The sequence below is a fragment of the Mesocricetus auratus genome, unplaced genomic scaffold, assembly GCF_017639785.1.
Source record: "Mesocricetus auratus isolate SY011 unplaced genomic scaffold, BCM_Maur_2.0 Super-Scaffold_6723, whole genome shotgun sequence".
NCBI classification, from domain to species: domain Eukaryota; kingdom Metazoa; phylum Chordata; class Mammalia; order Rodentia; family Cricetidae; genus Mesocricetus; species Mesocricetus auratus.
This window is the reverse complement of record NW_024429183.1, coordinates 12,881,581-12,909,155: the sequence shown is the minus strand read 5'-3', so window position 1 is coordinate 12,909,155 and position 27,575 is coordinate 12,881,581. Positions and strand designations below refer to the sequence as shown.

Below are 27,575 nucleotides of genomic sequence, written 5' to 3'. Positions count from 1 at the left end.
TAGACTGTTCTTAAATTGAGGAATTTTAGAGTTCTGGGAACACACTGATAAGGATATAAGAGAAGAGTAAAGACTGAAAACAAGTGCTGTCTTTTAGGGAAAGCTGTCTTTTACCTTGGCAAAAGCTAGCCACAGTCCCAGGCTAAAAGGGCCCAGAAAGGTCTGCACTCTCACTCATGTCCCTCTTCTGTCCATGAACTATAGCTGAGGCAAAGGGGTGAGTGTCCCATTTGGAAAGCACACATGTCAGGCATCTCTGTCAAGTTTCACCTCACCTTTTATTTTGGTGAGACATGATCTATATATATAGCCTCACAACAGTACTCAAACTTTCAGCCCCTCCAAGTGTTAAGATTACAGATGTACGCCACCATAACCAGCTTGTCCTGTATGCCCCCCCCCGTTCTATTCCAATTCCCCATTTAGTAACTGAAACTACTACACAGAAGCCACCTCCTTGGCCCCTGGATTCTAAAGCCACTGCAGTCTGGAGGCCAAGAAAAGCATGTGCTATCCTCATGTGTCTGTGCCTTCACACTAGGTTTTCAAAGCTGTTCTGGGGAAGCCCTATCTCAGCTAATGGATTAAAAAAAGCAGTGTATGTATTAGTTGGGTTAATCTCATGCCCCAGGGTCCTTTATGGAAGATACATCAACATCTGGTCAACAAAATACACCATGTTTATTCTCAGGCAGAGAAAAAAGTTCATATAAAATTACAAGGGTTTCCCAAGAACCTGGTGTGTCTAATGAGGGAGGGCCAAGAGAAACTTGAAGAGGATCCCTTAAATCTTAATTACCTTGGGTGGTGCAGGTGAAGGAAGCAGTCAGTCTAATTTCATTACATTTGTGATTTAAGAATTTCTGAATGTACTGCTAGTGCTTAATGTTGACTCCTCAGCCTCCAGACCTGCTGCTGGCTACACCTGTTCTTCAGACTTCCCAATCCTGGCTATTCTGTCACAGCAGAATAGTGGACTATGACACAGTCAAAATCTAATTACTGGGTCTTGGTAGTCCTGCCTAGAATCCCAATGCTCAGAATGCTGAGGCAGAATTGCTTTGATTTCCAGGCCAGCCTGTGTTAAATAGTGAGACCCTCACAATCACAACAACAAAAAACATTCTATTCTGTAAACCTTGACTTTTCTCTCCCACACACGGCCAGACTGAACTCTGTCTTCCTAGTATATCTCTTTTAGCCTTGTCAATTGACTTTGGAGTCAAAGTGTACATATTTCTAATTAATTCCTGTCAGCCTGCCGAGTGCTGGGATTATAGATATGCACCACTGTAGTACTTTTTATTCTAGTCTTCTGCTTTCTGTGACGGGGTCTCCTGTACACCAGGCTGATCTCAAATTCTCTTTGTAGCTAAAGATGACCCTGGGCTCCTGATCTTCATATCACTTCCTAAACAATGGGATTACTGGCATGTTTCACCATTCTAAGCTTTAGTCTTAGTATTTCCAGGCTGGATTCCTCTTGTCACAAGACTGCTTTCTCATGTACAAACCCCACTCCTGCTAGTGCTGGGACCGACAGGTGTGACCCATCATCACTCTTGGTCTGTAGCCATACTGCCCTATTTATGCGCCCCCCCCATGACTGAGAGGATGTATCTACAGACTGAATTTATCAGCAATGACTTTTATCTGGCTAGTTAGCCTGAACCCTGTTTTACTGCAGTGGGGTAGGAATTGTGTGTGTGTGTGTGTGTGTGTGTGTGTGTGTGTCCCTCTGGCAAGTAAGCAGAATCCTGGGTCAATGGAGAATTCCAAGAAACTCATGTTAGAACAGTACCAACTGAAATAGACTAACTAGGCAATGATTAGCCTAAGGCAAACATGTGACTTCACTTAATAGCAACAACCATAAGATGCTACTTCCTTCTTATAATCATTAAAGTCTTAGTAACATGAACACTTCATAATTAACATCAGTAAAGACTATGTCTCACCTTTAATCCCAGCACTTGGGAAGCAGAGGCCAAATTCAAAGCCACCTGGTCTATCACAGAGTTAGTTCCAGGATATCCAGGGCTATAGAGAAACACTGTCTCAACAAACAAACAAAAGTCTATGTCTCAACGATTAGATCTTATGAATACAACAAATAAATGATACTCAGAACACCTCAGTCTGGCATGATGGTGCACACCTGTAATTCTAGCACTCAGGAAACTGAGGCAGGAATTTGGAGTTTGAAGAAAAAAAACAAAAAACCAAAAACCAAAAACCAATAAAACCTATTGCTTGTGGATAATGAACATCACAAAAATTTTCATTAGACAAAAACATTTCTTTCCCTGAGCTTCTCTCTTCTTTTCCTGAGCTTCTTTGTTCTAGGGTTCAATTTACCATTTCATAGATACATAACTTTATTGAAATCAGTCACAAAGAATCCCTGGGCCCAAGGATTGGCAAGCTCAATATATTCTTAGACTCCTGACAGCACTAAGCTGGCCCTGGGGGACAGGTGGTGGTAGGAATGAGTGTGGACTGTGAAGGAATATGGCCTACAGTGACATCAGTGACATTCCAGAATCATCCATAATTGTGGGTCTAACCTTTTTAAAAAGTATGTCATCCTTTGAGTCCTCCCAAGAAATTATTTAAACTCAAACTAAATGCATATACTTCACAGACATCATGAACCCAGCCAGTGAATTCTCAGGGATCCAAAACACTAAGAACGGCTGAGCTACACTTCCACCAGAGGCCACCGGAGAATCTGCTGCACAATTTCCCCATCTTCCTCTTCATACTTAGGAAGAGTCTACATACTTCTCTAGGTATAGTCCTTGTTTTTAGTTATTTCAAGTTTGGTTCACAGGATTTTGGGAAAACAAAAAATTTCTCCTCTGCTAAGATAGATCAGAGTTGGCCAGGAGCAAACAAAGAGTTCTACTCAGGCAAACGCCCAGATGATGGAGCTGGCCTTTAGATACAGGAGCACAGAAAATGCCTCTTCCATGGTTGGGAATAACAATTTTTCAGTGTAAAGTCTTAGTCTTACCTAGCATATGTAAGGCTTTGGGTTTGAGTCCCAGCACAACACATACATTAAAAAATCCTAGAAAGAGGAATCACTCTATGTCCAAGTCAAAGAACTGAAGAAGATGCCTTCTAGCTCATTTCATCTCTGCTGTCACTTTGTGGGCACCTACGGCCTAGCCAGGTGTGAGGAATTCTCCATTTCTATTGTTTGCATTTACTAACTCTACTCACAGGTGCCAAGTGAGAAAGGAGCAAATGCTCGGTGATTATTCTTGTCTTGGACAGATAAATGGCTGTGGTCCATCTTGTCCCTCACCACACTCCTTTGTATTCATTCCAGGCACTGTGAACACAGATGATCAGAATCCCTTTAGAATCGAGATGCCCAATGTCTGTAAGCATTACCTAGCTCTGACAGAACTACCTTTTGGAACTGCATGCAAAGCAAGAATTTTTGACAACTGCTGATCATGTCTAGACCTGTTTAGATTGAAGCTGCCCGTCAGAAACTTGAAGCTACAGTATTCACTGAGTATCCGAATCTCAGGTACCCTTTTATTTGGCTGGCACTAGTAAGGGTTAAGGTGATGTTACAGATGTAAAAACGATGGTGCAAGTAACCCATGATACGTTTTGTGTGATGACTTTTCCAGGGTCTTGCAAAGTATGAACCCAGAACCAACTAATAACCAGATATGTACTGCACACAGATTGCTACCTGCTGAAAAGAACAGGTTATGTTTCTGAGGTACAAACCTGAATAGAGAGGCCCCAAAGGCATTTTGGTCCAACATAGTAAATTTCTTCCTGGAATGAGTTAGTCATAGCACACCAAGTCCTAAGCAGCAGCTCACAGACCAACTCCTCACGACATCCTCTTGACACTAGGACTGGCTTACATACCTAACCTACTTGGGGACTCTGCCTCTGTGAGCCCTCATTTCTCCTGCACTATCACTTCCACAGGGCTGGTCTGCATACTCTGAGTCAAAGAACAGCTAAGGTTTCTCATAAGAAATCGGGGCATATGATCTAGACTAGATAATGATGGAGAAATTATGGCCAAAAAAAAAAAAAAAAGACGGAACTTCTAAAAGGTAAATTTCTGTGTATTCATGCCTAATCTTCCAAAGTTGTGTAAACAAATTTTCTACCATCCCCCATCATTTGCCCAAACGTAATTCTGAATGAGGTAGGTAGTCTCTACTCAGGCCTTGGTCTTTGAGGTGCCCATCAAGGCCTTTGCCATGAAAGCACTAGGCTCCCAGGCAGGGACAGTGCTGAGGGTGGCGCCAGTCGCTGGTGAAGCTTCTCAGTTGGCTATTTTCTCGATCTCATCCAAATCATCTGTGTCCAATCTTTCTATCTTCTTATCTGAGGGAAAAACAGATTGGAAGACCACCATGAACTACCATGGAGATGCAACAGAAGTCATCTAGAACAAACATCATGGCAGTCTGGGGAGGTGCTTAGCTGTGGGACAGTGGTGCGTCCTCCGGGCACAAAGCAAGCTTTCTGAGCCTGAGCAGCTGACTACAGGTCCCTGGTCACGCATACTGACATCCCAGGGAAGTTGTCAGGTTCTCCTAGCTCGGTGTCAGGGCGCTGATACTCCAGTCCCCCAGCCCTGAATGTGCAGGTGCTCTCCTGACAACATCCAGGTGGAGCCAGCTGTGCAGGGACAGAGCCCACCTCCGGGATAAAGGAAACCTCCCCTCCCCCACACTCCCCTCTGAAAAGGGTTCCAGGCACAGCTAACTCAGGGACTCACTAAAATGCTCCTGGATTCTGTTGAGGATGCTCATGTTGTGCTTGCTGTCAACCATGTTTACTGCCAGACCCCTCTTGCCAAAGCGGCCAGTGCGTCCAATGCGATGCAGGTAGGTCTCATTGTCTGGGTTCCCGTCCTTGTCCACAGGAAGGTCAAAATTGATGACGACAGACACTTGTTCAACATCAATACCTGCACAAAGGGGTTGCAGGGAGGCAGGCAGGAGACAAAGGGGCCACCGTCACCACAGAAACTACTGGAAACATGGCTTGGGCAGGTCACTGGTCGCTAAAGAGGACACCTACAGGGCTGTAGCCTAGGCAGAAGGACAGAACTCTGGCAGAAGAGAGAAAGCAAGTGTCTGGGAGCCTGAGTGTCTTCCCACCAAGGCAGGACTGCTGGCTTTGGCTTCTTCCAAGTGTTTCTGACTGTCCTCCTACAAAGGAATGTCCCTAAAACCCTCCCACCTCCGTGAGACCACTTTTCTTGCTCACAGGGCCTGGGACCCCAAGCCTGGTGAACGGGACCAGTGTCTGCTCACCACGGGCACACACGTTGGTGGTCACCAGGACCTTCTCTTTGCCTTCCCGGAAGCGCTCAATCACAGCTGCCCTCTGTTCCACCATCATTTCTCCACTCAGCAGAGCCACCTGGTGTCCCTCTTTGGAGAGTTCTGCTGCCAGCCAGCTAGCTGTTTTGCGGGTCTGGAGTGAAAAGAATTGTTTTTATTTATTTTATTTTATTTTATTTTATTTTATTTTTGGTTTTTCGAGACAGGGTTTCTCTGTATTGTTTTGGAGGCTGTCCTGGAACTAGCTCGGTAGACCAGGCTGGCCTCGAACTCACAGAGATCCGCCTGCCTCTGCCTCCCGAGTGCTGGAATTAAAGGCGCACGCCACCAACGTCCGGCTTTATTTTTATTTTTTTTAAATTATTTTATGTACATTGGTGTTTTTCCTGCATGAATGCCTTTATGTGAGTATTGAATCCCCTGGAACAAGAGTTACAGACAGTTGTGAGCTGCCATGTGGGTGCTGGGAATTGAACTCAGGTCCTGTGGAATAGCAGTGAGGGCTCTTAACTACTGAGCCACCTGTCCAGCCCCCATGAATTGTTTTTAATGAAGAGCCATATAAAATAAAAATAAAAATAAAAAAGATACCCACAAAAAGATGGATCGTGACCTATATGATACTTCAGGCTCTGATGAATTCAGTGGGCTGTCCAGGTTTAAACTTTCTCATGTGTAGAAGTTTCAGAACGATGGCAAGATGGTGGGGGCGGGACACGGAACTGGAATAAAATAATCTGGCTGCCAGGCATTGGTGGTGCACGCCTTTAATCCCAGCACTCGGGAGGCAGAGGCAGGCGGATCTCTGTGAGTTCGAGACCAGCCTGGACTACCAAACGAGTTCCAGGACAGCCTCCAAAGCCACAGAGAAACCCTGTCTCGAAAAACCAAAAAAAAAAAAAATCTCTGCCTAGGACTGGAGAGATGTTTCATTCATTAAGAGCACATAATGCTCTTGCAGAGGACCTGAGTTCAGTCCCCAACACCTACATTAAGTGGCTCAAAACCACCTATAACTGCAACTCCAGGGATCTGATGCCTGAAGCCTCTAAGGCACTTGCACACATGAGCACATATACATACCACACATACCACACAGCAGATCACAACAGATTAAAGGAGAAAGAAATGGCTTAAGATGTTTTCTTGCATGGAATTTTGGTCTTATAATTAATTTGGATAAACTAATTAACTGCTGTTACTTTTTCATGTAAGACTATGTTTAGCCAGGCATGGAGGTGCACACTTTTGATCCCAGCACTTGGAAGACAGAGGCAGGTGGATCTCTGTGAGTTTTAAGATAGCCAGGACTACACAGAGAAATCCTGTCTTGAAAAAACAAAGACCAACTATATCTCCATTTCTGAATAGTCCATATACTTAATGTTTAAAAAATTATAAGCATGTCGGGAAAATGACTCAGAGCATAAAAGCGAATGTTGGTACAATCCTGACAACTTGAGATCATATCCAAGCTGATGTAAAAGTCTAATGTACACATTTACAGGCTAGTGAACCTGGAGTATAGACTGTAGCTGCAAACAGGAGAGACCCTGCCTCAAAGACAAGGTAGAAGACTCATACTGTAAAAATCTTCTCTAACCACCTCACAGCGCTATTCACATACATGCACAACACATTATTGATTGATTGATTGATTTGTTGGGTTGCTTTTTCGGGACAAGGTTTCTCTGTGTAGCACTGGATGTCCTGGAACTTACTCTGTAGACCAGGCTGGCCTCTAACTTACAGAGATCTGCCTGTATCAGTCTCCCAGGTGCTGGGATTAAAGTTGTGCACAACCACGGCCCAGATCATTCATTCATTCATTCATTTAATTTATTTATTTATTAGACAAGGCCTCTCATTGCATATCAGTGAGATGGTCTTGAACATCTGCCAGAGACATCTACCTGACTCTGCCTCCTGCTAGGACTTAAAAGTATATGACTGGCCATAGTTTTTATTTTTTTTTAATTTATGTAGTGTTTGATAGGAAGGAAGGGGTGAAGCATGAACATGCTACTGAGCACTTGAGGAGTTCAAATGATAACATTCAGGATTCAGTTGTCACTTCCAACCAGGCGGATCCTGGGAATCAAATCCAGGTGGTGATGCTTGACAACGATCACCTGTACTCATTGGGTCATCTTGGCAGCCTAAGTGGTTTACTTTTTAAATTTTTATTATATTTATGTAGAATGCATGTATGTGTGTACACAGGCAACATGTGGGTTCTGGGAATTAAGCTGGGGTCATTATCCATCATCTATTGAAGTACACTGAAATCCAGGGCTGGAGAGAGAAGGTTCAGTGGTTGAGTATACTTGCTCCTCCTGCAAAGGACCAGTACTCAGTTCCCAGGACCACCTGTAACTCAGCTCCAGGGGGATATAAAGTCTCTCCTGCTTTCTACAGGTACTCACACACATATGTGCATACAGATACATGCACACACATAAGATACATTTTTTAAAATTGTATAAACAGGCATGGTGGTGATGCTTTTCATCCCAGCACTTGCAGAGGCAGAGGCAGAGGCAGAGGGATCTGTGTTCAAGGCCAGCTAGGACAACATAGTGAGACTCTGCCAAAAAATAAAAATTAAAAAAAAAGTTATCAGCCGGGCGGTGGTGGCACACGCCTTTAATCCCAGCACTCGGGAGGCAGAGGCAGGAGGATCTTTGTGCGTTCGAGGCCAGGCTGGACCGATAGCCCCCGAAACAATACAGAGAAACCCTGTCTCGTAAAAACCAAAAAAAAAAAAAAAAAAAAAAAAAAAAAAAGTTATCAGTGGATTTTCTTTCTTCCTTTCTTTTATTTTTTCCTAGACAGACTTTTTCTGTGTATATAACCTTGGCTGTCCTGGAATCAGCTGTGTAGACCAGGCTGGCCATGAACTCTGAGAGATTGCTTGCTTCCTGAGTGCTGGTGTTAAAGGCACGCACCATCACCATCTGGCTTCAGTTTTTTGTTTTTCTGCTTTGTTTTTGTGGTGCTGAGTATCAATTCTAAAATAATGCATGTTAGTCAAATATGCTACAACTGAGCTACATTGTCAGCTCATTATTTGTGATTTGGAGAATTTCCTTTTTTTTTTTTTTTTTTTTTTGATAAGGTTTCTCTGTGTTTAACAGCTCTGGCTGTCCTAGAACTCACTTTGTACACCAGAATGGCCTCAAACTCACAGAGATTCACCTGCCTCTGCCTCCCAAGTGCTGGAACTAAATGCTTGTGCCGCTACTGCCCGGCAGGAGAATTTCTTTTAAAAGGAATCTGTAAATATGCTCAACTAAATCAACAATAAACTCAAAAATCCAAGGAGACTATTGCCCAGGCAGGTGGAGGTGGACTGTCACTTCCCTTCATTGCAATTGTCCTCTTCAGCTGAGCAGTGGAGATTACTGCCTCCCCGAGGTGCCAATGACAATGCTATTCATTGGCCTACAAACAGCAGGGAAGAGCAGTGCATCCCCTGCAGGCCTGCGGCAGCTACTCACATGGCAGAAGATCATGGCTTGGGCGATGGTGATGGCCCCATACAGGTTGCACAGGGCCTGGAACTTCTCCTCTCTGCTATTGCAAAGGACATAATACTGTTTGATGGTGTCCAAAGTCTCCTCCTCACGCTTAAGTTTGATGATGTTGGGGTCTGGGACCACTTTCTGGGCAAACTTCCACACTGAGTCTTCAAAGGTGGCAGAGAAGAGCAGCATCTGGCAGTTTCTGGGCAGCATCCTGCAAGTGGAGGCCCAGGCACTTTGCACGACTCCAATGTTTTGATCAGAAAGAACACAAGCCCAGCCTCTGCAGCCTGGGTGGGCTGCAGCCCCAGCAAGCTGAGTGGCATACAGAGCATCCTGGGGAGGGAGGAGCAGACCCAGTGTGGCACTGGGCTGAATGAGGGTTCCAGGTCTCCCTTCTCAGCACAGGCTGGGAGCATGGTGAGAGCATGTGGAAATGGCCCAGCACGCAAATACTGCTGCACAGACCAGAGCAGAGAACCCAGAGATGCAAGAGGAGGCTTTGGCTCCAGTCCCTACCTCTGGATGCGGATGCTCTGGTCTTGGTGGCCCTGAGTTGCTATCATCACGTCAGCCTCGTCCAGAACAAACACCTTGATCTTCTTGGGGTCAATGAACTTCAGCTTGGAGCACCAGTCCAGGACGGTCCCGGGGGTGCCAATGACAATCTGCTCACTGACCTTCTGACCTCTGTCCACTGTGGAAAAGACATGTTTTCTTCAGGTATTCCAAAGGAAAGCCAGCTCTCCACTCTGAGACACTTTGTAGCTATTTTGTATTTAATACTAATGATTTTCTGTTACTACTTTAAGGAAAGTTTGGATGCCACTATAATATCTAATGGGCACATTTAATCAAATTTAGAATTTATGAAATCATAAAGGTGTAACAAAGCATGATAAAAGAGGAGTTAGGTATGGTAGTGGACTTCTATAATCCTAGTACACAGGAGGCTGAAGCAGAATTGTAGGACTAGACTTTAGCAACTAAAGAACATTTTGACTACAAATGGGCAAGGGTAAAGCAGATATTAGTTTTCTAGGGAACTTTAATTTTCTTGGTTGGAACAAGGGCATTATATTATATAATGTCCACATGAGACGCATACTGAAAGACTTAGGAAGAATGAATTACAATAAGACAATTTACTTTCAAGCGTTCCACAAAAATGTATAAACATATCAATAAAGAAAATTCGGCCGGGCCAGGCAGTGGTGGCGCATGCCTTTAATCCCAGCACTTGGGAGACAGGAGCAGGCGGATCTCTGTGAGTTCAAGACCAGCTTGGTCTACAAGAGCAAGTTCCAGGACAGCCTCCAAAGCCACGGAGAAAAACTGTCTTGAAAAACAAAAAAAAAAAAAAAAAAAAAAAAAAAAAAGAAAATTAGGCAAATGTTAAGTTTCTGAATCTGGGGAGCATACATGTGTTCACTGAACTGTTTTAACTCCTGGGTATGTTTTGAAGTGTCTCAAAATTAAAAGGAGTTATTAGATTTATTTATGATCTAGTCCCACATACTCATACTCACATTTATTGCCTCGAACAGCATAAGCTAACTTCAGTTCAGGGTAAAACTTGCCCATCTGTTCAATCACTTTTCCTGTTTGAAGAGCAAGCTCATAGGTTGGAGAAAGGCAGAGACACTGTAGAGAAGAGAGTGCAGAATAAGAACTCTTGACAAAAGTCTGTTTGGCCCCGGGGGCCTTCATATTAGAAGCTACCCATCCATCTGGGGCCACAGGAAAAATTATATAAAGCAGACGTTTGTCAAAAAAAACAAAAAACAAAAAAGCACTTCTTTTTGCTTTCAGGACAAGGTTTCTCTGTGTAACCTGGCTGTCCTAGAATTTACAGAGATCCGCCTGTCTCTGCCTCCAGAGTGCTGGGATTAAAGGTGTGCACCACCAATGCCCAGCTAGCAGTAGTGCTCTTAACTGCTGAGCCATCTTTCCAACCACAACATTTCACTTTTAAACTGCTGGGTCACAGCTAGAATTATTAGTGATTAGACTATGGCTAGGTAAAGACACTTGAAAATAGAGACTGCCAGCCAGGCATAGCAACAAATATCTTTGATCCCAGCACTCACGAGGCAGAGGCAGGTGGATGCCTTGAGTTTAATGCCAGAGTGTTCTACAAGGACAGCCAACACTAAATAATGAGCTTCACAATGAAAACCAATTTCGAAAAAGGAAGAAAAGGAGCAGCAGTTGGCCACTGAAGCATACACACACACACACACCCTACCCATGAGCAGCTGTGCTAGATACATTTTGTTGTATTTCTACGACAACACCCATAATTTCAGGAGGAAAGATGTGGGCTTAAGAGGGCAGACTTCATCATGCTGAGGAAGCTGTAACTGCAAAAGTATGAAGTATCTGGTCACATTGCCATTGCATTTACAGTCAGGAAGCAGAGAGACAAATGCTAGTGCTTCCTATCCCCCTTATAAAGGGATGACGTCATTCACACTCAATTAAACTCACTTGGAAACACCCTTACTGACTCACCCAGAGGCATGTAGACATCCCAGGTTTTTTTTTTTTTTTTTTTGGTTTTACGAGACAGGGTTTCTCTGTATTGTTTTGGAGGCTGTCGGTCCAGCCTGGCCTCGAACTCACAGAGATCCGCCTGCCTCTTCCTCCCGAGTTCTGGGATTAAAGGCATGCGTCACCACTGCCCGGCATCCCAGGGGATTTTAAATCTCATCACATTGATGAACAAAGTTTGAAATTCCAGTTGAAGATTAGGTTCTTTCTCACTTAGAAAATTCTCAGAACTTTCTCTTCTTTTTCTCCCTCCTTTTTAGGGGCAAGGTCTTGCTACATGGACCAAGCTGATCTCAAGATGACTATAGAGCCCAGGGTATCCTTAAATTCAAACTCAACTTCTCTCTGCCTCTTAAACTCTAAGATTACAGGCATACACTATCATGCCTGGCAGTTGTTAGAACTTTCTAACTTATGAGGATTGTAAAATGAAATTTTTTTTCTACAAGAAAAAGCATCAAGCTTAATAGCAGTCGTCAAGGATTTCTACATTCTATCTGTATTCAATTTGAATTCTGGTTTATATAAAATGGGATCAAGCCAGATGTCGTGTCCCATGTTTATAATCCCAGCACAGGAGAGGCTCCGGAGGGTTGCTGGAAACTCATGGCTAGCCTGAATCATTGTAGTAAGTTTCAGTACAGCTCAAACTAGAGGGAGACCTTAAAAGAGGAGGAGGAGGGAGGCCCTTTCTGAAAAAATGATAAAAGCTTTTTGGTTTGGTTAAGATGAACATATAAAGAACATTTCATAGCTATATAGAATGGAATACTATCCAAAATTTGTAAAATGGATGGACTTAGAATTTATTAAGGGGGGCTGGAGAGATGGCTCAGAGGTTAAGAGCACCAACTGCTCTTCCAGAGGTTCTGAGTTCAATTCCCAGCAACCACATGGTGGCTTACAACCATCCATAATGAGATCTGGTGCCCTCTTCTGGCGTACAGGCATACATGGAGGCAGGATGTTGTATTCATAAAAATAAATAAATCTTTAAAAAAAAAAAAAGAATGTATTTAGGAAGGTCATACAACCTTAAAGGAAAGAAACACACTTTCTCCTTCACTTGGGAATTCTAGCCTATAACATGTATGTAAACAAATATACATGTGGATACAGTATAACCTGTAGAAAGGAGAACAAGAAAGGTAAATATTGGATAAAAGAAGAGAGAATCCAAGTAACAAATTTTAGGCCAGGGCTTCATAATACAGAGACCCTGTCTCAAAAAACAAAACAAAACAAAACAAAAAATATGATAATGAAAGTATTAATGATCTGGGTTTTATTCCCAGCATTCACATTGAGGCTCACAACCCTCTGTAACTCCAATTCCAAGGAATATGCTGCTTTCTTCTGGCTTCTGCAGGAACCAAACACACCTGGTGCACAAACACACTAATAATATAGGCAACATAAAAGTAAAAACAAAAATCCTATGTGGGTGTTGGTGGCACATGCCTTTAAAACCTGCACTTGGGAGGCAGAGGCAGGAGGGTCCAAAGCTACAGAGAAACCTTGTCTTGAGAAAAAAAAAAAAAAAAAAGAAAACTTCAATATAAAGCACCATAGGTTCAGAATGATTCTCTGTGTAGCTCTGGCTGTCCTGGAACTCACTCTGTAGACCCGGCTGGCCTGGAACTCAGAGATCCACCTGAATCTGTCTCCCTAGTGATGGAATTAAAGGTGTGTGCCGCCACCGCCGCCAACACCCCCAGAATGATTTTTCTAATTGTATAAATCCATTAAAATGTAGAATTTGGGTTTGGCTAATAATACTGCATAATTATTTTTATATAAAAGTATTTTCAATGAAGGTTTTGTTTATAATATATATATTTTTTTATTTTTTCAGATTATAATTACATCATTTACCCTCTTCTGTTTCCTCCCTCCAAACTTTGCCTTGTACCTCACCACTGCTTTCTTTCAAATTCATTACCTGGCTGGGCAATGGTGGCACTCGCCTTTAATGCCATCATTCAGGAGGAAGAGGCAAGTGGATCTCTGTGAGTTCAAGGCCAGCGTGGTCTTTGTACAAAGCAAGTTCCAGGACAGCCAGAGCTAAACAGTGAAACCCTGTCTCCAAAAACAAACAAAGCAAAGCAAATTCATTGCCTCTTTTTTCCTAAATATATAAACATAACCTGCTCAGTCTAGTTAGTTACATGTATGTATATGTTTCAGGGCTGACCATTTAGAAAGAGAAGAAAAAAGACAGGGTTTCACTCTAGCCCAAAACAGCCTGAAACTTTTACGTACATGCTACCCTCAAACTCACAGCAACCCTCCTGCCTCTGCCTGCCATGTACTGTGATTACAAGTGCAAATAACCTGACTATCCACACACTGGCTTTTAGTTCAGGAATACTGTTATCACCTTTAGCCTATATGATAGTCAGAAACTCAAATTCTCAAAGTTCTTACCTGGGGATAGCTGTTTGCCGGCTCTACTTGGCTGAGCATGGCCAACACAAAGGCAGCTGTTTTGCCAGTACCAGATTGAGATTGGGCAATTAAGTTCTGTGGGCTGCACAAGGGAAAAAAAGGTTCAGGAGCTCCACCATCAAGTAAGTTTTCAAAGGGCTAGTGAGTTGGCTTAGCAGCTAACTAAAGCAATTTCCAAAACACAGATGGTGGTTCACAACTATCTGTAATTCCAGTTCCAGGGGATATGATACCTTCTTCTGACATTGTCCGGTACCAGAAAAGCAAGCAACACACATACATTCACACAGGCAAAACACACAGATAAGAAAGTTTTAAAAGTTTTTCAAAAACAGAAGTGAACAAAGTTTAAAAATGAGTTTTTGGCCAGGTGGTGGTAGTACACACCTTTAATCCCAGCGCTTGGGAGGCAGAGGCAGGCAGATAGATCTCTGTAAATTCGAGGCCAACCTGGTTTGCAAAGTGAGTTCCAGGACAGCCAGGGCTGTTACACAGAGAAACCCTGTTTCGAAACCCTCCCAAAAAGAAAGAAAATATCGTAATAAAATCCACTATTTTGTCAATTAATAAGCTAACAAAAATACAAATTTGAGAAAAAGAATAGACAAAACTTAAGAAAATAAATGTCAAGACCAGAGAAGTGTCTTCTCATCACGGTAGAAATAAGAAATTCAGGACGCTGGGGATGTGTCTCAGTTGGTAGACTATTCCTCTAGCACGAAGAAAGCCTTAAATTTGACCCCTATCATTGCATAAACGTGGTATGGTGGTCCATGCCTATAAATCTAGCACTTGGGGGTTTAGAAATTCAAAACCATCAAGTCTGGAGAGAAGGCTCTATATTTACAACTGCTTGCTGTTCTACAAGATGTCAGTTTGGTTCCCAGCAGGTCAATAGTCTAGGGGATGTAGCTACTTCCCTCTTCTGGCCTCTGAAGGTACCTGTACATGTGTTGCATACACTCAAACAGATGCATTACAAAAGAAAAAGTCATCTTCAGCAACATAAGAGAATTTAAGGCCAGCCGGGTCTATACTGAGATTTTTTTTCTCAAAACAACTCTTATTGTCACCAAAATCAACCTCATACCTCACCAAAAACAAGCAAAAAAACATCAAAAAGATTAGTAGACAGATACATGAAAAAATAAAAATGTTGCCGGGCGTTAGTGGCGCATGCCTTTAATCCCAGCACTCGGGAGGCAGAGGCAGGCGGTTCTCTGTGAGTTCGAGGCCAGCCTGGTCTACAAGAGCTAGTTCCAGGACAGCCTCCAAAGCCACAGAGAAACCCTGTCTCAAAAAACCAAAAAATAAATAAATAAATAAATAAATAAATAAATAAATAAATAAAATAAAAATGTTACTGGTATAATCTAGGTTGTAGGTATATGGGCATTTTTCTATAAAATCTGTTCAAATTCACTGAATGTCTTAGGCTTTTCATAACAATATATTGAGAGTAAAAATAACAAAATGGCTCAGTAGGTAAAAGGTGCTTGCTGCAAAGCCTGATGACCTTAGTTTGATTTTCTAGGAACCACATGATGGAAGTCAAGAACTTGACTCCCTGAATTTATGCTCTGATCTCCATGCACATGCGCATGCGCGCACTCTCTCTCTCTCTCTCTCTCTCTCTCTCTCTCTCTCTCTCTCTCTCTCTCTCTCTCTCACACACACACACACACACACACACACACACACACACACACACGTAATAAAATCCTTTTTTAAAAGCCAGACAAAGCCAAAGCAGAGGCAGGTGGATCTCTGTGAGTTCGAGACCAGCCTGGTCTATAAGAGCGAGTTCCAGGACAGCCTCCAAAGCCACAGAGAAACCCTGTCTAGGGGTGGGGAAAAAAAAAGCCAAACAAATAGCTGGTATACATTGTGGGGTTTTTTTTGTTTTGTTTTAAATTGCTGAAGCTGGACTTGAATTCACTTTATAGCTTGAGCAGACCTTCAACCTTTTATCCTCATGCCTCAGCTTCCTAAATATCTGGGATTATTAGTCATGAACCAACAGGCTTAAATTGTTTTAAAAAATACCAAATGACAGATGCTGTAGTTTTATGGAGTTACATACGGTTCAGCAAGCATCAAAGGCAATGCATTCTCTTGTATTTTGGATGGACGGTTGAAACCCATAGCATAGACTCCCTGGAGAAGCTGTGGTTTCCTAGAAAAACCATTAAAGATGAAAGTCACTTAGATTGAGGAACACAGCAAAGTATACAGGAGATTTTTTTCCTCTTTTTCACTTGTACACATAGTATCTAACTGAGAACTGAACACAATGTGGGAATACAACTAAAGCTTTTACAGACTGCCTGAACATTGTATTTAACAGCCTGAAGTACCTAATGCATATTATTACCTCATGTAGGTAAACATATGCTGTATGAAAAATACGTATAGCCAGGACATGATGTCTATATGACTGCAGAAAGCAATGGATACTCACAGGCGAAGCTCTTCAAAAGACTTCACTGAGTAGAGAGGGGAGTTTGGGTCCCTCTGCAGGACTTCTACTTGGTTGGTGTTATCCACAAGATTGCTTCTGATGAGCTTGTTGAGTAAAGACTGAGCAGCTCTGTCCTCTGAAAAAAGAGTAGGGGAGTATTTAAAGTCCATAAATTGAGTTCCAGGACAGCCTCCAAAGCCACAGAGACCCTGTCTCGAAAAACCAAAAAAAAATAAAATAAAATAAAATAAATAAATAAAGTCCATAAATTTGGGGGGCTGAAGAGATGGCTCAGAAGTTAAGAGCATTGGCTGATCTTCCAGAAGTCCTGAGTTCAATTCCCAGTTATAGATGGTGACTCACAACCATCTATAACAAAATCTGGCACCCTTTCTGACATGAAAGTGTATATGCAGGTAGAATACTGTATACATTAGAAATAAATAAATCTTTAAAAAAGTCTGTGAACAGCCTCCAAAGCCACAGAGAAACCTTGTCTCAAAAAACCAAAAAAAAAAAAAAAAAAAAAAAAAAAAAAGGCTGTGAAATTAACAGTCATAGGTATTTAGGGTTAGGGTTAATTTTGATTTTAAAATATAATAAAAAATGGAAAATTTCTCTGAAATATAAACCATTAATTCCTTTACATGCTGATTAAACTGAACTTTATCTTAGCACTGTAATACCTACTCAATGTCAACACAAGTTGGGTCTAACAGTGAAGCCTCATGCTAGCAAGGAAGCAAGCTGGTCCTAAGACCTGCTGGCAAGTAGTCTAGCTGAATTAGAGAACTCCAAGGTCAATGAGAGACCATCTCAAAAAATAAGGTGGAAAGATGATTAATGGTTGCACTAACTTTTAATCCCAGCACTCAGAAAGCAGAAGCAGGTGAATCTCTGTGAGTTCAAAGTCAGCCTGGTCTACAGAGCGAGTGCCAGGATAGGCTCCAAAGCTATACAGAGAAACCCTGTCTCAAAAAACAAAAACAAAAGCAACAACAACAAAAAATTAATCCCAGCACTAAGGAAACAGTGGCAGAGGTAGGCAGGCCTCAGTTCCATATCCATGTGAGCCCCAAGACAGACAGACAAGGCTACAGAAAGATGTGAAGAGTGACTGAAGAAGATACCTGATGTTAATCTCTAGCCTCCATATGCGAGTGCTTGCACGCACACATGCATGCGCATGCACACACCCCCCTCAAACTGGGTGTGGTGGCACATGTCACTAATCCCAGCACTCGGGACAGAGGAAAGAAAATTACCACAAGTTCTAATTCAACTGCATAGAGTTACAGGCCAGCAAGGGCTACATAGCAAGATCTTGTCTGAAAAACTTAATAAATGAATGAATGAATGAATAAATGAAGCCTTGTCATAATTTTTTCTAGAAGATTGAACCTCATTTACATAGCTTAAAGGCTATATTACCTTTCTCTTCTTCATCTGTTTTCTCTGCATTAGCACAGATTTTAACAACAGCACCTTGATCAGATACAAAGTAGATGTTACTCAAAATCTTATCCCATATCTAGCAACCCAGACAATTCTAATTCTAAGGGGAGAAATTATCAAATTTTTACAACAAAACAAGTAAGGAAACCAAGCCACTACTAAAACAAATTTATTCTCTCTAAATAAAGTTTAGAAGGTCTGGAGAGATGGCTCAGTGGTAATGAGCACTGACTGCTCTTCCACAGGACCCCAATTCAATTCCCAGGTCCCACATGGCAGCTCACAGCTTTCTGTAACTCTAGTTCTAGGGAACCTGACACCTATGGCAAAAAACCAATGCACATAAAATATATAAATTAAAAATAAAATTTAGAAACACTGCTTATATAAGATTATTTGCCTTGTACTATTTTAAAAACATGCATAGTTCTGCCACAGCATTGACATTTCTGAAATAGTATAGAATGGTAGCCACAGCACTGATTAGAAAGCATCTTTGTGCGCAAAATACCTGCAAATCATATCGTCAATGTGAACACAATGCCATAAAAATACCATATATGTAAATTACTGACTAATAGAAATATATAGTCAAGTAATATTGTAATTACATAAAAACATACACATGATTGTGTTTTCAAGTGAGATAAATATTAACATTGCTCTGATCTTGGTTGTTTGCTTCTTGTGGTTCTTGAGAACCGAGGGCCTTGTTTGTATATGTAGGCATGCACTTTATATTACGCTTAAAGCCCTACTCCACCTTACATTTTTTAACAGATATAAAGTCAGGTTGACATTTAGAACATGTAAACTGACAAGTTGCTCAAACTTTATGTGCATCCCACTATAAACCAAAGAACAGTTAAAAACAATCATCCCTGTCAACATAGTCCTACAATAAGCAATAAACTGAATAATTTACATGCTAGGTAGGTATTCTCATTCTTATATTAAACATTCTTTAATTATATAACCCAGTTTATTGATACCCAAGTCAAACAAATATCAGTATCCACTACTGTCCTTTGTCTAGTATAAATGCACTAAATTTCCAGGTAGTTGCTATATCAAAATAGAAATACCTAAAAATTCTCTTCAAACTAGCTTTAGTTACTCACCATTGGCATCTGGTTTGATTTTCTCCTCCTTAAGATGCAAGTTGCTCAACTAAATGGAGAATGTGGGGGGGAACGGAAAGTGTCAGGAAAATCACTTAAAGACCGAGTTAACAGAGCCTCCCTAACAACAGTGGAAGAACTATTCTCAAGACCTATTCGCTAGGCGTATTCAGTAGCAATGATTCATTAGCTTGTTCTGCTGGGTTCCTTTTACTTCCAAATGGTTAAAAGAAAATAACACAATTTGCCATAAATACAGCAGTAGGAAAGAAAACAAAGATTATACAGTAGTCCCGAACTCACATTTCCTAATTACAATTTCTACGAAGAATTATAATTTGTAAGCTTGCTTAATGCTTTCTTTTACAGAGACTTTCTCAGTAAGATTTCGTCAGAACTGTCTCCGAAAATTAAAGAAATGCAAAGACTGGGAAAAATGTAGTCTCCCTTTAGATAGCCAAGACCAGGCAGAGCAGCAGTGACCCAATTTAGTTATATGGCTGGGTAGGTCTGAGCCAGACCAGGACAGCTAACACGCAGCCGCACATTCAAGCTGCTTTGTGCTGGGTCTGACATTTTAACTAGCACATCTTGGAGCACTGTGGCAACAGGCACAACCAAAATTACCCAAGACAGGTTCAACTGGGACTAGAAAAGAAGAAATCGATCAGAGAAATGTTCTAAGACAAGAATTACCAGGACTTTGTCAAACAGTATAAATTAGAAATATCCTGGTATGACTTATGTCCAACAATGAAAATGTAAATATCTTAATAGGGGGCTGGAGAGATGGCTCAGCAGTAAAGAGCACTGACTGCTCTCCCAAAGGTCCCGAGTTCAATTCCCAGCAACTATATGGTGGTTCATAACCATCTACAATGAGATCTAATTCCTTCTTCTGGCATGCAGGAGAGCATGTAGGCAGAGCACTCACATATATAAAATAGACAGACAGATAAATGCCTTAATGACAGGGAGTATTTTTTATTTGCATCTAGCACAAAGCAGTAACACTAATCATGAAATATATTAAGTAGATACTCAGTTATCATCTAGCAAAGGGTTTAAAGACTGAGGAATCATTATAATGAAATGGTTATTTCTTAAACCAGTGCCAGGTTCTCTAAGTCCATAAACAAGGAAAAGAGGAAAGTTGAATTGGTAGCTAGATGCAGATGGAGGAACCCCACTGGTCTTCATGGAAACTAAAACTTACAGAACCTGTAGTGTTACAGAACAGTAGGGAGGAACATATGAAAGACAGTAGACAAAGAAGATTAGCAGAAGGAACAAAGGAAATCTTAAAACTAAAAATCCTTCATTCAGCCAGGCAGTAGTGGCAGACGTCTTTAATCCCAGCCCAGCACTCCGGAGGCAGAGGCCCCCAAATTTCTGAGTTCAAGGCCAGCCTGGTCTACAGAGAGAGTTCCAGGACAGCCAGGGATACACAGAGAAACCCAATTTCAAAAAACCAAGGTGGGGGAGGGGCTAGATACTGGGCATGGTTACCCATACCTGTGATCTCAGAACTCAACCAGTGAAAGCAGGAGGCTTAGGAGTTCAAGACCATCCTGGACTACATGGTAAGTTGGAGGCCAGCTCAGGCTCCATGAGACCCTGTGTCTAAAAGGAGGAGGGAAGGACAGGAGGAAGAAGAGAGTACATTCAACAAAAGAGAAAGGAAGAAAGAATGCCTCTGAATGAGATGGATAGCAAATCTGCAGCTTTCCCTTCCCCTCCAAAAATGAGCTGTACTCTAAAAATAGGAGTGGCCTGGTAGTTCAGCTTGAATCAGACTAAAGGTCATGAAAGAAACAGGGGTATTAGAATGCTTGATGTACTTGGACATCTTGATATAAAGACTACTAGCATAGAACTAAGGAGTGCACTGCTAACAAACAAACCACAAAGCAATTAAAAACTCCAAGAAAAACAAGTTTTATCGAGTAGGTAAGGGACTGGCCAAGGAGACTCAGTGGGTAGACATTTGCCACCACACTGAAGACCTGAGTTCACCCCTCAGGACCTATGAGGTACAAGGAAAGAAGCAACTCCTCCAGTTCTCTTCTGTTTCCCACATCCATGCTATGGCAGATCACTCCCCACACACACAGTCAAATACATGTAACTTAAAAAATGGAAAGAGCTAGTCATGATGGCAAATGCCTTTAGTCCCAGCCCTTGGGAGGCAGAGGCAGGTGGATCTCTAAGTTCAAGACCAACCTAGCATATATAATGAGTTCCAGGACAGTCAGGACTATGTAGAGAGACCCAGTCTCAAAAAAAAAAAGTACGTAGGAAATAATAATATAAATAGAATGTCCATTTAATTAAAAGATAACATTTTAATCAAAACTGGAATCTTGGCCTGGTGGCTCATACCTGTAATCCTCAAACTGGGGAAAGTAAGGCAGAAGAACTGTTGAAAGTTAAATTCCAGTTGGGCTACATAGTGACTTAAAGTTTATAATATATGTTAACATACATAAAATTACATGCAAACAATAAAATTGTCTTAATTTTTTAAAAGAACTGCAAAAATAAACCTCCAAGCCCCAAATCATTCAATCAATGAATGAGCCAATCAACTAAATAGATACCCCCCAAAAGAAAACAAACAAACAAACAAACAAACAAACAAACAAATAAATAAATAAATGGGACTGGGAATGTAGCTCAGTTGGTAGAGTGCTTGCCTACCACACAGGAAATTTGAGTTCCATTCTAAGAACTGCATGAACTGTGCATTATAACTATGCATTCCTGTAATCCCAGCACTTGGGAAATGTTAACAAGATCAGTTAATGCAGTCAATACAGAAATCAGTATGGACATAAAAAACCAGACAATAGAACATGATCCACATGATTCGGCTATACCACTCTTGGTGTGCTCAAAGGATGGAAGACAAAGTCAAGATACCACAGAGATACTTACACATATGTACTTATAGCTACAACAGTCAGGAAATGGAACTAGCTTGGATGTCCATTCATAGATGAATGGATAAAACAAATGTGGTATACACAGTGGAATTTTATGGAGCTATAGAGAAAATATATCTGCACAAAATGAATGCGACTGGAAATCATTATGTTAAGCAAAATAAATCAGACCAAGGAAAACAAATACATGTTTTTCCCTCATAATGCAAAATTACATATGTGGGTGTTTGTACACCTATTTATATGTGTATTTATAGGTCACAAAACTAGAAAGGGGATCCCGAGGGAGGTGAGAAATAGGGGATAGCTGAAAGCAGAAACAGGGCTTCAAGGGTGAAGAAAGAGACCCAGTGGAGGGAAGGGCCTGAGGGAGAGTACGGGAAGAGAACAAAGAAAGCATCATGACACATATATATAAAGATGCTACGGCAAAACCTAGTACTTTGTATACTAACTTAAAAATTCACCAAAAATATTTCTCGCCAGGCAGTGGTAGCATGCACCTTTAATCCCAGCACTCAGAAGGAAGAGACAGGTGGATCTCTGTGAGTTCCAAGCCAGTATGGTTTATAGAGCAAGTTCCAGGACAGCCAAAGGCCTATAATCCTAGCACTCAGGACATAAGAGACAGAGGATCAGGAGTTCCAGTCCTATCTATCTATCTATCTATCTATCTATCTATCTATCTATCTATCTATCTATCTATCTATCTCAAGGTCCTGTCTCATAAAAATACCCTCCTCAGTGAACAAAGCCCAAAACACCACTTTTCTTTAAACTACATGGATTAATAACTATATATATTATAGTAAAAGTTTTGACCTAAAATAAGCTTTTTTCTTTCAGGTTTGCCTTGAACTCCTCCAAGAGATACGATGAGAGGTGCCACATCATGCCAGCCTGAACCTTTACTATTTAGAAGCTAAACAAAAGAGCCTAGAGACACAGGGAAGGGCCCAGGCCCTGCCCCAAATGATATAACAAGACTTTGAAGATCCCCTCATGGAAGGTCTCACCCTCCTGGGAAGCAGTAAGGTATTGGGATGGGGGCTGGGGGGGGCAGGGGAGGAGTGGAGGGAGAAGGGGGATTGACATGTAAAACAAGCTTGTTTCTAATTTAAATTTTAAAAAAAGGAAAAAGCCGGGCATTGGTGGCGTATGCCTTTAATCCCAACATTTGGGAGGCAGAGGCAGGCGGATCTCTGTGAGTTCGAGGCCAACCTGGTCTACAGAGCGAGTTCCAGGACAGCATCCAAAACAACACAGAGAAACACTGTCTCGAAAAACAAAAACAAAACAAAACAAAAAGTTAAAGTAGACAAATCCTTATTCTTGGAAAATTCACAGACATATGTACTGAGAGTTACATTCAAATCTCTACCAAATTTCAGAATGTGTAGAAATTGATTCTACATAACAGTATTTAACTCAAGTCTTGCTACAATGTATCAGGCTAAGAAAAAAGAGCTAATCAAGAGAGGATTTACTGACAGACAGACCAGTCAATCATCCAGCACTAATAACCAAGTGGAAGGATTTATAGAGGAGTAAGACATGGTCCCTGAGCCCAAGAGACTCATATCTGAAGATACATAAAAATTGCCATCCGAGGTTATGAGTGCAATCGATTATCAACCCTGATACCAGGAAGACAGGCAGGTGGCTGGATCACCCAAATTGAGTTTATACAACGTGGGAGGAGCTGGATAATCAAAGTCAGCTTTGGGGTCAAGTCCCATTCCCGCCAGGCTCCTCCGCCCTGCACTAACCTAAACAGTGTCCTTCTAAAAAACCGAGATCCTGACAGGCACTGGCCCCCTGGTCCTCCAGCGGCTGGTGAAAACTCACCGACTCGGCCGCGGCTTCCTGTTCGTCCACCGCTAGGGCCCAGGAATCCGTGGCCATATTCCCCGCTGCCGGGCCAGTGCTGACAGGCTCGCCCGCTTAGGCTGTGCGGCCGCGGGCTCAGATGGGTCGCAGCGAGGTCCAGCTCCGCCCCGGGGGAATCATTCACCACGGCGCAGACAACCGGAAGCGGCGCACCGCGGTGTCGTCAGAGTCCGCGTCAGCTCTGCGCCCCTATAGTCCAGGGGACCCGGCACCTCTAAGGTAGTCTTCAGGTCCCCGCTCCTCCCACTCTGCCGCAACTGAGGCAGGCACCCAAGATTAAATGCTCTCTCGGACTAAAGGAGGGAAATCACACTCACACCCAGCACGGTGGCATAGAAGAGCTCATATAATTGTTAGTCAGAATGCATAAGCAAGCAAGTAGCTGTTTTAACTTTTCATGTTATTTAAAATGTCTCAACTTACTGGACTTTTAGCTAAGATCAAGATAGTATCTGTTCTTATCAATTTAATAAGATGTCTAAGTATTGGCAATCAGTCCCATGAAACAAAGGGTTAAGTGCTCAAAGATCTGTTCCAAATTGAGCTTTGAAAACACCAAATTCTTGGTAAATTGAAATTTCTTGGTAAAATATCAGATACCAGAAAAAGTCAGTTTGTCCAACCAATCCAATTCAATTCCTGGTGGCAAGAGTCACTTAATAAGGAAATATATGGATTTTGGAATCATCTATGCCTTCTTCGGATGGCCAGCTCTCCTCTCCTATGTAAAGGTTGTGTAGCTAGCATTTTATTTATTTAGTTTTCAATAATTTTTTTTTTTGGTTTTTCGAGACAGGGTTCCTCTGTGGCTTTGGAGGCTGTCCTGGAACTTGCTTGGTAGTCCAGGCTGGTCTCGAACTCACAGAGATCCGCCTGCCTCTGCCTCCCGAGTGCTGGGATTAAAGGCGTACGCCACCAACGCCTGGCTGTTTTCAATAATTTTTAAAAGACTTGCATATTTTATGTGCATGGGTGTTTCACTTGCATTTCTATGTGTATCGTATGTGTATCAGGGGCCCATAAAAGTCAAAGAGGGTATTGTATACCCTAGAAGTGGAGTTATGGATAGCTGTGAACTACAATGTGGGTATTGGGAATTGAACCCAGGTCCTCTGCAAGAGCCGCTAACACTCTTAACCTCTGAGCCATCATTTTTCCAGCCTTAGTTTTGGATAATTTTTAAAAGGAGGAAATAGCTCTAGTTTTTAAAGTACTAAAATAAGGACCAAAATACTTGCTTTCCCCTAAATGGGATCAAACAGGACATTATCCCTGGTTACTTCCCTAGAAGCAATTGGAGCATTTTCCTGGAACTTTATGAGAACATTTTACTAATATTACATGACAAATTAATCTCGAGCAATGTTGAGCAGGTAAGGATGGTGTAGTCAAGGGGAAAACCAAGCACAGTCTGGGAGCTATGACCACATTTCGTAGTCAGAAGAAACCCTGGGGAACATCATCTAGAAAGACATTCAGTTATTTTCTATTTTTCAAGGCTACCGAAGGTTAAAAAAATTCCAAACAAATGAACTTAAACAGTAAATTATGCAAGATGAAATATAAAGCAGTAGGTTCTCCTTGCTCAGCAAAATGAAACAAACTCACATAGATGTGTGTGGAGAATGGAAGTCATCAGAAACACAATGGGGACTATTTATGAGGGGTTTTAATTCACAGTGATCTGCCTGCCTCAGTCTCCAAATGCTGGAATTACAAGCACGAGCCATCACCCCCACCTGAAACTTCATTTTGAATTCTGAAATTATTTTCCATGTGCTCATTTACTTTTGAGACAGAATTCCAGAAAACCAAACCCAAACTAAAAATTGTACATCAAGTCATGGTGGTACAACCTAATCCCAGTATTTGAGATGCTGAGGCAGGAGAATAAGGAGTTGGAGATCAACATGACCATCTTATTTAAAAACAAACAAACAAACAAAAAAAACCTTAGTTTGGTGATACAGCCTTTAATCCCAGCACTCAGGAAGCACAGGTAGGCTGATTTCTATGAGTTCGAGACCAGTCTGGTCCACATAGTTTCAGGCCACCCAGGGTTATAAATAGTGAGACTATCTCAAAAAAAATTGTTTTTACCTCATGTCATGAAGGGAATACCTCAGCTTCTGGGGAATGGGAGGAAAATTAAAGAGGGCATGAATGTGACCTGATGTGCTATGTCCTTTATAAAATTGTGAAAAAAATTTAAAAACAAGTTACACACACACACTACCTAGGCTCCTACCAGTGGGCTTAAGAAATAAAACAATAGCCGGGTGGTGGTGGCGCACATCTTTCATCCCAGCACTCAGGAGGCAGAGGCAGGCGGATCTCTGTGAGTTCCAGGACAGCCTGGTCTTCAAAGAGTTCCAGGACAATCTCCAAAAACTACAGAGAAACCCTGTCTCAAAAAACAAAAAATAAAACATCAGTTGGCTGTGATGGTGCATGACTTTAATTCCAGCAAGCCCTGTGAATACAAGGCCAGCCTGGTATACAGAGCGAATTCCAGGACATCCAAGGCTACAGACACCCTGTCTGGAGAAACCAAAAAAAACATGAAACTGGGGCTGGAGAGATGGCTCAGAGGTTAAGAGCACTGGCTGCTCTTCCAGAGGTCCTGAGTTCAATTCCCAGCAACCACACAATGGCTCACAACCATCCACAATGAGATCTGGTGCTCTCTCTTGGCTTGCAGGGATACACGCAGACAGAACAATGTATATGTAATAAATAAATAAATCTCAAAAAACATGAAACTATTCTCTTGCTTAGTAGGACATGCTAGACCCTGAATGTATTTGAAAACCTCAAATGTTCTTGCATACCTCAAACACAAAATTTCAACTGAAGAACCCTCAAATCCCAACCAGGTGGTTTCCCTTGTAATTCCTGTACTTGGAAGGTAGAAACAGAAAGATCCAGTACAAGGTCATTGTTGGCTATATAATGAGTTTGAGGGTAACCTAGGCTAGTGTGATGTTTCAGGATCTCAACAAAGGAAAGAATAAAAACACCCTCACAACGGGCACAGCTATCCTGAATTAAATTTTGTGTTAGCTGGATGGTGGTGGCTCACATCTTTAATCCCAGCCAGCACTCAGAAGGCAGAGGCAGGTGGATCTGAGTTCAAGGCCAGCCTGTTCTACAGAGTGAGTTTCAGGGCAGCCAGGAACACACAAAGAAACCCTGCATGAACAGCGACAACAAAATAATAATAAATAAATAAATAAATAAATAAATAAATAAATAAATAACGTGACTCTCAGACTCCACCTGTAATAAAGCTGAGCAATGTGAGACTCTTGAGAAGGGCGTGGAGAAAGACCCCTTATGCACTTTAATTCAGTCTCCTGTATTTAATCCCTTGTAGCGGTTGCCAGTCTGTTTCCTAATTTATGGTAAGCAGACAACTGGGTTCTGAGAGATCCCAGGGACCTCGGGCCTGGTGCTTAGCTGTCTTCTCCCCCTTCTTTCTTGCAGTGGGGAAAGCACCTAAAGGAACACAAGGAGAGCTACCTGCAAAGATACTCACGCCACTTAAGGTCAGGGAAAGTGGATTCCGCCCTTGTGCTCGGGCTCGGGCTCGGGCTCGACCCGGCCAGCAGCTCCGGCCACCACGGCTCAACATGGCGGTTAGGCTTCCTCAACTGCCACTCACAATCTGAGCCAAGCCTAAGCTCCATTGGCTGAGGCTTTGAACTCGGCTCCTCCTAGCCAATCAAAAGAGGGCAGGGAACGGCTCTTGCATGGGCACGTGCACATGAGAACTCTTGCCTCCAAAGACCCATAGAAACCTTGCCCAGAAGGTCTCTTGAAGTCTCAAGTTTGTCATT

General features: G+C 42.1%; 1 protein-coding gene across 2 annotated transcripts; it reads right to left on the bottom strand.

Annotated features, from left to right (window-relative positions):
* Positions 1–4,088: 4,088 nt before the first annotated feature.
* On the bottom strand, positions 4,089–27,385 carry LOC121136438 (ATP-dependent RNA helicase DDX19B). Of its 2 annotated transcripts, none has more exons than XM_040736855.1 (12): positions 27,275–27,385; positions 18,902–18,950; positions 17,757–17,810; positions 16,326–16,461; positions 15,948–16,040; positions 13,844–13,946; positions 10,393–10,507; positions 9,383–9,560; positions 8,840–9,077; positions 5,310–5,472; positions 4,769–4,960; positions 4,089–4,371 (listed from the first exon to the last, which is right to left on the bottom strand). In XM_040736855.1, exons 1-12 carry the CDS (start codon positions 27,368–27,370, stop codon positions 4,310–4,312), a joined length of 1,479 nt encoding a protein of 492 aa, XP_040592789.1. In that variant the 5' UTR covers positions 27,371–27,385; the 3' UTR covers positions 4,089–4,309. The 2 variants fall into 2 exon arrangements, with proteins under 2 accessions (XP_040592789.1, XP_040592794.1); XM_040736860.1 differs by lacking the exon at positions 27,275–27,385 and adding an exon at positions 23,695–23,858.
* Positions 27,386–27,575: the final 190 nt, after the last annotated feature.

Coding starts and splice junctions, on each gene's coding strand:
- LOC121136438 (XM_040736855.1), bottom strand. CDS start 27,370: ATGTTGAGCCGTGGTGGCCGGAGCTGCTGGCCGGGTCGAGCCCGAGCC. Junction 13,947..15,947: donor CCTTTGATGCTTGCTGAACC/GTATGTAACTCC, acceptor TCCCTTGTGCAG/CCCACAGAACTTAATTGCCC. Junction 10,508..13,843: donor CGGCAAACAGCTATCCCCAG/GTAAGAACTTTG, acceptor TCTTCTCTACAG/TGTCTCTGCCTTTCTCCAAC.